This window comes from Clinocottus analis, unplaced genomic scaffold, assembly GCF_023055335.1.
Source record: "Clinocottus analis isolate CAN_PGR_092001 unplaced genomic scaffold, fCliAna1.0.p SCAF_15, whole genome shotgun sequence".
In the NCBI taxonomy this organism is placed as follows: domain Eukaryota; kingdom Metazoa; phylum Chordata; class Actinopteri; order Perciformes; family Cottidae; genus Clinocottus; species Clinocottus analis.
Window position 1 is genome coordinate 10,623,832 of NW_027175876.1, and position 12,290 is coordinate 10,636,121.

At 41.1% G+C, this 12,290-nt stretch overlaps 1 protein-coding gene across 1 annotated transcript in view; it reads right to left on the reverse strand.

Moving 5' to 3' along the window:
* ryr3 (ryanodine receptor 3) overlaps positions 1-12,290 on the reverse strand; it is a 98,301-nt gene that overhangs the window by 51,004 nt on the left and 35,007 nt on the right. Inside the window, exons 14-29 of the mRNA XM_068577744.1 lie at positions 12,100-12,235; positions 9,984-10,079; positions 9,752-9,870; positions 8,273-8,406; positions 7,797-8,038; positions 6,711-6,903; positions 6,065-6,281; positions 5,584-5,688; positions 3,757-3,860; positions 3,233-3,316; positions 2,627-2,786; positions 2,311-2,455; positions 1,956-2,161; positions 1,513-1,687; positions 626-834; positions 373-536 (exon numbers count right to left, since the gene is read on the reverse strand). Of these exons, the coding sequence (XP_068433845.1) occupies positions 373-536; positions 626-834; positions 1,513-1,687; positions 1,956-2,161; positions 2,311-2,455; positions 2,627-2,786; positions 3,233-3,316; positions 3,757-3,860; positions 5,584-5,688; positions 6,065-6,281; positions 6,711-6,903; positions 7,797-8,038; positions 8,273-8,406; positions 9,752-9,870; positions 9,984-10,079; positions 12,100-12,235 (2,489 nt within the window). The remainder of the gene's footprint in view (positions 1-372; positions 537-625; positions 835-1,512; positions 1,688-1,955; positions 2,162-2,310; positions 2,456-2,626; positions 2,787-3,232; positions 3,317-3,756; positions 3,861-5,583; positions 5,689-6,064; positions 6,282-6,710; positions 6,904-7,796; positions 8,039-8,272; positions 8,407-9,751; positions 9,871-9,983; positions 10,080-12,099; positions 12,236-12,290) is intronic.

Consider the following 12,290-nt stretch of genomic DNA (forward strand, 5'->3'; position numbering starts at 1 on the left):
ATTGCTCCTGCACTTTAGGCCAGAAGGCAACTAAAAAGACTCAGCTCTTCCAGTCCGCATGTCAAAGTTTCATTGGGCTGAACCCCAAATTGCTCCTGCATTGCGCAAGTGGCAACTTGCATGGCGGCATCTGCCGTCAGTCCATGAATGGGTGTGTAAATGGATGAAGACTTGTGTAGACATATAGTTTTAAAGCACTTTGGGTGGTCAGAAGTCTAGAAAGGCGCCGTAAAAGTCACTTTGCAATAGACAATCAAAGTGATCAATCTGACATTGCTATGAGATTCCCCCGCTGTGCCTTCAAAATGATATATTTCTTTGAATCTCGACAATATTCTCCCCTGCTGCTCCAGTGCCGTGGTGACGTCTGACCTGAGTTTCTGAGATTCGTCCAGTATCTTGTCTGCAGAGTAGAACTCCACAGGCATGCTCATTCGGCAGTAGGTCATGTCACTGTTGCTGTTCTGCGTGCCAAACGTCTTGTGAGTGACCTTGAGGCAGGGAGGGCTGTCCACCGTGCCGTCAATCCTCGTGACCTGAGGAGTTAAGAGTCAGGGGGAGGGAATGAACATCCAAAGAAGGACATTGATAGGCAACGATAATCATCACGAAAATGCTTTTTCACCTCGATATGCATGTGGTCTTCGGGTATGTTGACAAAGGTGGGAAGGCGCTTGCTGAACCACATGGTGATGTCTCTGTTCATGTTGACACCGAAGGGCTCAAAGCCTTCCTGGAGGCCACACATGGTGTAGTACTTAAAAGTACTGGCGTCCTTGCCCAGGTTCATATGTCCAACCTGAGACATGCCCATACTGCACACAGGGATGAAACCTGGTGGACAGTTACGGAACATTAGTGGATTTGACGGACCAATATTGGTTTATTACAAAGTATGAAATATCATCCAGTCATGTCATCCGTGATGCAATGTGAGAGGTTCCTTCCCTGAACAAAGTTGGAAAACATTCCTTTGCACATTTATTAAAAACTAACTCAGATGTTTCAGTACAAACAATCTGTGATCTGTCTCTGTGCCATCAAGAGCGAGACTTAATTAGTCCGGTGAATTTATAACTCTAAGGGAAAAAAAATTCTCTAGACATGCAGAAAAGAAAATATTTTAAAATAATAATTGTAGCGCACACAATTTTACTAAAATGTGCACCTTTACTAGCCTTACAAAATCCCATCATATTGTCTTGTAAGTAAAATGTCTATACAGCAGATTCCATCGTACCATCAACTACGAAAAATGACTTTGAATCATTTAACTTTATTCCAATGTGACTCTCTCTGTCTTGTCCTGAAGGAAAGTTCATTTCCAGAGTAACGGGCCAGAGTCTCAATGGACTTCATTAGGTTGCAACGTCATTAACATTTTGTAGCAGTTTTTTGTTTTGCCTTATACCAAACAAACCCAGTCCTACCTCTAGAGATACAGTGGATGAAACACACACAGAATAAATGAATGAATTAGCTGCAAAGGTCACTGGGTTATGGAGCTCTCACCGTCCTCCGTCTCAAAGTCTGTAAAGCAAAGCTCGGAGCCCTTGCTGGTGATCAGGAGCTCTCCGTTCAGGGTGAAGATCATGGATTTGTCCTCCATGTTGATCATGCAACCGACCACGTCGCCCTTTTTCCAAGGTTGTCCAAAGTAGCGGCTGCCTGCGTGCATACGTCGACCCTTAAAAAAGACAAAGCTTGTATCACATGATCACTAATCACTCATAAAACGGCTATGATCAAAGTGATCCTGATGTACAAGCCGCCAAAATATTGTTAACTGTAAGATCTTGCCAACTATAAAAAACAAACGAAGCACTAAATTGAACATGTATGTTTTTATACAAAATAATACTGTTTCTCCACCATTACTTTTAAATATATCTCCTTTCATACTAACTCAACATTAGTAGAGCACCGTCCATAAAATCCTAACTGAGCTGGTTCACCTTGTATCCATCGAAGACGAAGGCCTGGTTATCTATTCCTAGTTCCACATCGGGCCTGCAGCCTGGTCTGGCCCAGCCAACCCTCATATCACCTCCACTCAGTGCCTCAAACTCAAAGTACCACTTTCCCGTCTTCACTGCATACGTCTGCTCCACACGGAAGAAGCGGATGGTGTCGATGCTCTGATCATCCAAAATATGGATCGCTGGGTGAGGGGAGAGATGGGAGAAGCTTTGACTTTTTACATTTTTTTAATTAATTTTTTAAAATACCATTTATACCATAACACTGATTTTGTTGCATTTATTTTAAAAACAAAAAAAAGAGCTTTGTATGTCGGCAATAAGGCCTCACCCTCCTGGTCTGGGGGGTCAATGTCATATCCATATCCAACCATGGTCCTGATGGCCTCTCTCAGACTGTCTCTGTTAGATTTCTTTGTGCGCTCGTCCAGAAAAGCATATGGCACCAAGCGGGGATTACGCCTGCTCTTCAAATCCTAACACAAAAATTTAAAACATTTAGGGAGGAGAAAGACGAGCATAAAATACTAATAACATTGTTTCAGCAAAATCCTAATATTTGATTTATTATCAACCAGTCTAATTAATTTAAAGACCAGAACAGTATTCTGCCAGTTCCTTTCTAAATGTGGAGTCATGGCTGTTACCTGCTGGATGCCATAGGTCCATCCTTGTTTAATTCGGTCTTTGGCCCACACGTTGTGTGCATTCTCGGCTAGTTTATCAACTAGAACCTCCTGACCTGCAGTCAGTTTCACGTCAGAGAGATCAAGTGGCGCAGGCTTATAACCATTAGACATCACGTAGCTGCAGAAGAAACAACATTACAAAGGAAACAATCACCTTCCCATTTCCCTGAACACTAACACTCACATTGGAAAAACATAAAACTAATTCAATTTTGTTTTCATCCTTAGAGGCAAGACCAATGTATAACAATGAAGTATCACATTGTGGAGGCAAGCGAACAGCTTTGAGAATAATGTTTTAAATCAATAGAAAAAATATAACCAATACAAAGTGAAGAACACACATTCTGCAGTGTATTTTCCATGTGCTTCAGATAATCGCCTTTACAGATTGAGTCTATAATGTCATCCAACATGTACTAATTGTCAGTAAATCATATTGTTACAGGGGTAAACCATGACATCTAAATAACTTCAACGTGATGATAGCATGTTATCCACAGCAAAATACATCAAATTTGTTTCAAGGATGCCGTGTGAAAAAAAAACAACCTGCTAACTTACTCTTTAGGAAGTTTGATTTTCTTCAGATCATCCGCAGCGTTAACAAAGACCTGGGCAACATGGCATCCAAGAGCCAACAGGGTCCTGAGGGGGAAAGGGACATAAAGAAAGAGTGATGAAGACAATAACTGATATCAATACTAAAGCCACGTTAAACTTTGTGACATGTTTTAACCATACACCATCAGAATCCATTGAGAGACTGCCACGTTTTACCACAGCTCATTAGTTAATTCATACGTCTTAGAAGAGCAATAGTTGCACAGAAAATAGTAGCCGGATATGGCTGTGTGGATACATGGCGGTGTTTTTACAGTGAGGTGACTCAGTCAGTAGCTGGATCTAATAAGCTTTGGACCCAATAATTCTTAAAAATCAATACTGGAATTCACTCAGGAGATGCAAGTCAGTAGAGGCTCTGTTTTAATCTGAGCCTTAATCTGCTTCTGCGCGGCATTCAGCAAAGAGAAAAGGCAATGCCATGAATAGATAATTGGATTATTTAGCCAACTGCTCGGCCTTACTTAAGTGTTTCACTAGACATCTGCACGTTGTAGTTCCTTTCAGTTTCAGGCAGCTTTCCGAAATCCACAAGGCAAGGATGCTGCCTCTTGTTGTCATCCCGCACCTGAGGAGAATGCAGTTGGGTGTCATTACTGTTTGATTCTGTTGAGTCACAGCAACAGAAGAGGATAATTTGTTTCTCTTCTTTTTGGTCCTGTCTTTCCAGATCTGCTAAAATATTGTTGACAAATGCATTTTTGGGTTGTTTTGCTCTTAGATCAATTCAAACCTCAGGAATTTTTGATGAAGCCGACATACAACTAATTAGCTCAGACTGGAGTCACAGCGACGACAGAAAGACAGACAGACAATTCATCCACATGTGTTTGTGGCAGCAGCAAACAAGTTACATAGTAAACATGAAAATATTAAGTATGGCAAATACTCTAAAAATAGCAGCGCAGAACATAATATATTTATGAAAATTAAATAATAAAGAAAATGCAAGTATATACTGTGAATTAAAGAAGTATACAATGAAAGCGGTGCTCGGGTTATTGATGATTCAATTGAGGGAGGATCTGGCCAGAGGTGATTTACTCCACTATCAGGGATCCAGTCGAGTAAAACTCTTATTAACAAGAGACTCTTCCTCTGATAATATTATGTTATTCAAAGTTTTTAACAGATTTGAGGTGAAAATAAATGTCTACACAACACACAGTGAGCTCAAGCACTCTGATATAAAACAATAAAGCCGTATAACTGTATTACCATTCAGCTTGCTAAGTATCTGCTGCTTGTCCAAAGAGGCTTCGGTTTTGGAGTCAATCAATGTAACTTTAAACTGACTGAGGCTCTTTGCAGAAAAATTTAATACCGAGCAGCTGGACCTCAACGGTGTCCTTAATAACAATAAGAAATTAGGTTTCCCTCTGAGTGGAGCTTTCTCCCAGTCAACTCATGAGGATGTCATACGCTTGGAAGGTCAGACTCTCATCAAATTTGTGGGAAATGATTCTCCGATAACCACCCCAGTACAAAAGAGGATGGGTTCAGACTTCTTATGGACCGTTTAGCAGTGAGCAGGGAGAGTGACGGACACATGGAGAAAAATTGTAGAGCCCAGAAGCATTCAAACGTCTTTGAATGTTAAAACGGTTGACCGCTGTTACCCACTTAAACTAAACTTTCAACTGAAAAATGACATAATGACAAGAACTCAGAACCAACCAGAATGTACTGACTACATCTGTCACTAATACTGGCTACCTTTGGTCCTGTTTTGTGTTATAACTTTAGTGTTATTGCAGCTTTAAATTCGGGGGAGGTTTCTCGTAGTTTATATAGTGAGAACCATTAGACTTGCATGATACAAGATGATCCATCCTCTGAAAACCATGCTAATTGTTCTTACAGCAGGAAACACGCCTTCCTTTGAACGTGGAGACATAGAGCTTTTGATAGAAAGGTTTGGATAGAAAATGTTAAAGATAAAGACACTAAAAAGGAAGATTGTATTTTGTCAATTGTCGAGAAAACAACAAAAACAAAATGACAAATTTTGCTTTGAATACTTCAGAACATAATGTTCATTCTTGTTAACTCTGACTTAGCAAAGGATTTGATTTGTTCTCTTTCTGGAGCAGTTTACAAACAGGCCCATATCACTAAATTGAAGCAGGAGCCAGACCCAAACTGGTGCCATGTACTTCAAAAGGACAGCGATTTCAAACCATTAGCCTGCATTTTGCTGGAAAAGGCTCAGGTTGACCTTTAACCACCTATTCACACATATATCCTGCGTGCTTTTGTGCCCTGAATGCGATGATGGAGAGCAGCTTTACCTTGCCATAGGTCCAGCCCAGTTCAATCTTGTTCATCCCCCACAGCTCGTGGATGTTTTCTGCTAGTTTGTCCCGGACGTTGTCCAGGTGAGGAGGAAGAACAATCTTCAGAGAGAGAAGGGGAACAGATGGTACAGTTGGATGATTAAAAAAAAGATGCCAATGAGCCAAAAAATGAAGATTGTTGTCATTTTTTTCCTCCTGACTACGCAACTGTGAACTTCCTGTGGATTGTAGGAACATTCACCTTATTTTAGATTTGTTATACACTGGTATCAAGTCGTCATTCATTTAGCATTTGTGCTTCAGCCACTGAATTGAGTACGATATAACAGGTATGTAACAAAAACTGAATTAACCTCATATGAGAGATCCCTGAAACTTCTAGAAGGCTTCCAAAATGTTGAAGATTTTTTTCATAATACACATGCATCTTACATTTACTGATGCAAAAGTATTCCCTTGATGGTGCTGAGCTCACCTGGCTGGTGTCAACTGGAGTGGGGATGAAGGAGGCCTGAGAGAGGAACTTGGTGGTTCCCAGCAGGTCACGAACCCCGTCATGGTCCCTCTTGTAATCCTTCACAGGCTCCACATGCATCTTCTCTTTGGGCAACAGCGCCTCGTAGCACGGAGAGTAACTAGCGGGTGGCAGGAACTTGAAATCCCCGTGGCGTCCACCCAACAGGAAACGGGCCCTGAGATGAGACGTTTGATAACATTGCAGAATAAGATTTATTAATATTCTGACTCTTAACTTAACCATGGGTATTTTAAATGTTTTTTATTTTGAATGACCTAACGCAAAGGCTGCAGTCTATCCAATTGGTTGTTAATATGTCTGCCACAAGTTAATTTTGTATTTAGTAACACCACATATCAAAGTAAGTTTTGAGAAGATTGTGGCTTTTTAAGGGTTTTTTCTTCTTCTTTTTGATCCCTGACAGGAGGCCAATTTAGTAATCCTGTAATTTAAAACCACACAACTGCTTTATATAATAAGCAGTCATAGGCTGACAAGCTGTAATTGCAAGTATAAGAACAGCACCAGAAAGGGAAAAAAAACAAGTCATTCAGTGGGGATTGCTTCGTGATCTCATTTCCCATTTATAAATGCGGAGCCTTACTTGACACCTGCAGAGAAGCTGACGACCGGGAAGAAGAATCCTTCGGTGTTAAAGTCCTCGAACATGCCCTGCACAGGCTGCCCGTTGATCCTGAAGGACATGCTGGGAGCGCCCAAATCCAGACAGCAGCTGACCACATCGTCTGAGTTCAGCAGGTGCTGGTTAATGGAGGCCACGGCCCTCGGGATTCGGCCTAGACAACATTGGGCAGAGACAGAGAGGGAGGATGGAGGGCTGTTACACCGGCAATGTCATTGCGAATGTAGGACAGAATGTAGGGCAGAATGATGGGCGATGGGGAGCGAGGGGAGCAGAGAGGTGGAGGGACGAGTGCTTTAAAAGGGATGACACAAAACAGATGAGGGGGTGGTTATGGATCTTTTAGGAGATTTGGAAAGGAAAAGAGGTGAAAAAGGTGTTAGACTTTTAGGGTGAGAGCAGAGAATATGGGGCATTCAAGGACTCAAAGCTCGAAAGCAACGAGGCAACTATTTATTATATGCTTAATAAATGCAAACCCTAATGTTGTTTTTCTTGTAGGCAGAGAACATGTCTACATATCTTTAACTGGGCTTCACTTTTAATTTAAAGTCTTACGGGCAGGTCTAAGGTGGAGGTCTAAGGTGTCGTATTGCTGTCAGTTCTGTGGAAAACGAAGAGGGCAACCTGGAGAGTGGACGGAGGGCTTCTGCACTATTTACAGTAAGTTATTCCAACTCAAAATCCTTCCAAATCCACAAGACTTTACTTTTGTATGGCACCGCATGATTTGCAATTACTTCACCGTAATGGTGCAAATTATCAAAGAAAGTCAAATGTAACTGAACACTTTTTTACTTGTATTTGCTGGCTTGCCACAGAGAAAACGTCAAGTAAAGGGCTTCCGTTTAATAAGTTTAAGGCCCTTAAAAAGGTTATGTAAAATATGTAATTTTTTCTCTCTCATATTAAATTTGGTGAAAAAACATCTTAAATCAAAGTTAATGCAGAACAGTTGGATTTCTATGAGCCCAAATATGTTTTGGGCTCATAGAAATACACATTATAAAACTAGGCAGTGGTGCTGGCCTTAAATAAAATGCCTACCTGACCAGAGATGAAGCCCATCAAAGCTATACGAGTACAGGTCATCCCCGACACCATTGCCGCCCCATCCTTCTCCACCACCGGGGTACGGAGCGTAGCCTTTCGTGTTGGCCCAGCCTACCCTCAGGTGTGTCGGCTGGCCAGTTAAGAAGTGGTCCACCTGGTCAATCACAAGCTCAAAATACCACTTCTTGTACTGAGCTGAACCTTCAGCCACGCCCAGAAAGATGTTCGGCCTCATGCTGGAGGTGATAAGAGAGGAAGAAAAGTCTATGATGCAAAGCGTCAGAATATAAAATCACTAAATCATCTTGTTGAACCCCAAAAACAACACGTAGTGGCCCAAGATCAATCATCTCCTTTTATTTTGATGTTTCGGCACAATAAACCATAACACGCATATCAAATGTTAACCAGCTACCATGAGGACACAAAAAAGAGTTAATGAATAAAACCATCCAGATGTTTTTCTTTACCTCTGAACATCATTGACGAGTCGAGTCTGAAGTAACAGATCCCTCCTAGGAAGCAGGTTGTCGCAGATCAGATTCTGGTTGGCTCTCACTGCCACCCCGTTACAAACACAGAGGGAACACAAAACATCTAGAATCTGAGAGAGAGGAATAAAGGAGATAACATTTTTGTCGGACATTACTAATAGCTCTCTTTTGTTTTATAACTGTGTTGCACAAATGTAAAAGTGCATTCACACACCATGAGATAAAAACACCTTATTTCTTATTTAAATGTTGTTTGGTCAGATTTTCTGAACGCCGCCATGCTTGTATAGCACATCGTATACAGGGCCCACACAACTGTGGACTTCCACCTGCCACCTGACAGATGGTGTTTACGAGGAGACCCGTTCATGCTACATGTCCTGCTTCAATTTACACTGTAAATTGTGACTGTGACATTTGAACACTGCATGTAAAACACATGGTAGGAATATCATTAAACACAACAATGTTGGTAGATGTCAGTCCTTGTAGCAAATCTTTAATAGTTGAGCTTAACATTTTGCTCTGACTGAAGTTTTACAAACTAGTATGTAAATACTTTTACAGGCTCAAACACCTTTCTACCCAGTTAGGTTTTGGTGTTGTCGACAATTAAAAGAGGGAGAAACAAGGATTCAGAGGCTGTGATAAAACTTATGCCCGATATGAAAAAGAAAAGGTTTAAATTAAGTAGACATGATGGGTAAACTCATTTATTTTCGAGAAACATTTGTAGATAAAATATTTCTGAAATCACCAGTGCCACATGTAGGCGTTTGTATTCTTCAGCTTGGTAGTTCATCTCTTGATTAACACGGATAACATGAAGTACAACAAGCTGAAGTTGACCTCTTCCTTCACCAAAATACATCAGATAGTTAACACTGTTATTTTCGGCGGTGGTCAAAAGTGGGCCTAAGTATTAGACGGAGTGAAATATCTCAGTGATGCAGTAGCATGGCATTTGTCAACTAGTAACCTGACCTGCACGTGTTTGGACTGTAGGAGAAAGCCTGAGAACCCAGAGAAAACTCATGCTGACATGAGGAGAGGATGTTAGAGTAACTCACATTAGCATGTTAGCATCCGGTGAGATGAAATGCATGCTAACAATAGGCACATTGACATGCTAACATTAGCATCAAGTTCAAAGCATGCTGAGACTAATGGAAGCTGACCCAAGTGTATGCCATTTAAAATTACCACAAGAGGAAACACAATTGTGTCTCCACAGTTTTTCTCCATTTAAAATTTTAGTTGGTTATGAGCTTGACTGCTTCAGTGACCGGCTATATTTTTTGTTTTGTTAGTATTGACAGTACGACACTACTTGAGCAGTTGAACATGGTGTAATACGAGTTCAAACCAGGTGGTTGAAATCAATCTTTGAAACCAATCACATTCAGTGACACCCTTAGCTAATATTTCGGCTGCTGCGTACATATTTCTGCCCACCTTGTGGTTGCGTCCATGCTTGTAGAGCAGCGAGATGATGGATTTAATGTGACTTCTCTGAATGATGTTCAGAGCCTCTGGACTTTCTAACAAAATACAGTGGAGGACTTCCAGGATCCCTGAGAGGTCAAAACATTATCATTATCAGAACAAATGTAAATTATTAGCATCAGTGGAGCAAACTTATCTGTTCATTGTCCTCCTATAAAAGGTTTGGTGTTTGGTGTAATACCTGATGAAGATTCCAGTCTCTCCAGTTTGCTGACCAACCAGTCCAAGTTCCGGGAAAACTGGGTGCAGTTGTTCCTGTTCCCACGAATCAGTGCAGCTGAACAAGAGAAGAAAAAGAAGATAAGCAGCAGAGTGGTATATGAGTTGATGTTCCAGACTGTATGACTTTTAATGAAAAATAGTCCAACCTTTTTTTCTGTGAACACGAGCTACTGTCTGACATCATCGGTCCAGAGATAGATATTACAATTATTTAAATCTGACACTCCTGACACCTGCTATTATGAACTCTTTTTAAAGGAAAATACATGGGACAGAATATGAAGCCACTGTGACTCCAGGTGCTCTATGTCCGACAAAAGGTTTAGGTGTATTCCCCTGTGCCCTTTTTCTCCACGACCATAATGGCATTAAGAAGTCTCCTTATTACTTTACTTTCTAATTTTTCACCATTAGGATTCAGGGTCATTAGACTGATAATGCCCGTGAAACAATTTACCGGCACTTTGTGCCCAAGGAATGCTGATGTGTGTCTAAGCCCTTTTAATTCTGTCTTCTCAGGAAAGCTACTGTTCAATATGACCACATGGATAGAGCAACGGGGCAAAGGAAGGGATGTTCATTGTGAATGTGAAATTAAAAGTCAGAGACTGGCTACACGGACTAAAGACATCCAATAATGAGGACATTAGCTTAAGCTTTATTAAGTCATGTAGAAAGCTACCACTAATTGCCTCCAATTAAGTAAGACAGACTGAGCGTTTTGCAATAATAACACTGTCATCATATCAATAAAGATAAACAATTGTGAAAGGGTTTATGCGTTGAACCCATTGACTTCAAAATCTTCATCAAAAAAAAGGTTTTGCACATGGAATAATAACTTGCCATCAGAAGAGCCTCCTCTAATTTGTCACGTCTCCTTCATTTTGCATAAAAGAGGATAAGGTTTTGTATGTACTTTTATTGGTCGCCCTGAAGCTGACAGCATAAACAGGTAAAATACTGATGAGATTATTTTCTCAACTGATTCGAGGGTCAAGAATGAACTCTGAAACTCAACTCGTATTATCCTTTTTTTAGTGCATTATGTAGGTAATCTCCAATATATGAGTTATTTTAAATAGCCAATGCAACCAGGTACATTGTACTAGTTGAATACACTTGTGTAAAGATGTAAATCTGTGGTTGAAGGAAGAAAACAAATTATAAGTTACCACAGTGGATGATTTGATGTCCATGTCCTCATCATTAAACATGCACCGTAAGTTGAACACATGGACAGTCAACTTACTCTGATAATTAGGTGTATTCCTTTAAAAAAAAGACTGTCAGAGTTAATATGGAAAGAAGAGCAGGTCAGGACACTATTTATCATGCAAACCCTGTTTCACCAGACTGCTTTTGCATTTTTGGAGCTGACCCCTCTCCGGGCAAAGCTGGAGTGTACTCAGGAGTGTACTCGCAGGTTTTAAGCGCATGTGTTTAATGTGTGTGCATGTGGGGGTGCATGCTGGGGAGGTGATGAATATGAGGGCAGTCAAGGTGAGCCGAGGGGAAGCTGTTGATGGGAGAGCTCCAATGACAGCAACACAAACAACCCAAGAAAAAGTTGTGCAAAATAAAACTTTTCAGGGTCACAGCTTTAGCATTCACGACTCAAAACAGGCCCCAAGAGGACGGGATAATGTCAGTACCTGTGATGACTGGCATTGTGCTAATGATGCTATCATTTCTTCAAATATGCAGCTCAACACTTCATAAAGTGTCCACATCACTAATCTCAGAGAATGATGACCAGGACTGATTAAAATAAGTATACAAGAGGCATTCAGGCGTCTCTCTCTCTCTCCTCTCGTTACAAATGAATGTCTAATAAAAGGTGTCACCAGCTGTGGCATGGAAGAGAACAAGAGGAAGGAGGTGGGACTTGAAGGAGGGGGAAGGAAGCATGTGAGATGAGAACACAGCCAAGATAAGACGTGTGAAGTGTACAGGAAAGGATGTGGAATTCGGTGAAGACACTGTGGGAAGATTAATACTGCATTTGTGCCCAGGGTCAAGAGCTGACAGAAGATGTGGATATTTCATGTGATTCATCACTCGGGCTCGCTTACCTAAGAGTTCGTAGAGGAGGTTGAGAATGTCCTTCCATGCTGCGCCTGCCTCCTCCCCTGCCATCTCTCCAAAGTGAGCAGCGTTGTTGTACAGGTTCATCCGGTCGATGCATTTGGATAGCAGGGCCAGCATGCCCTAGGAAGAGGCAGGATTATTCCCATGAATAATCTATGATTCACCCGTTAGACAG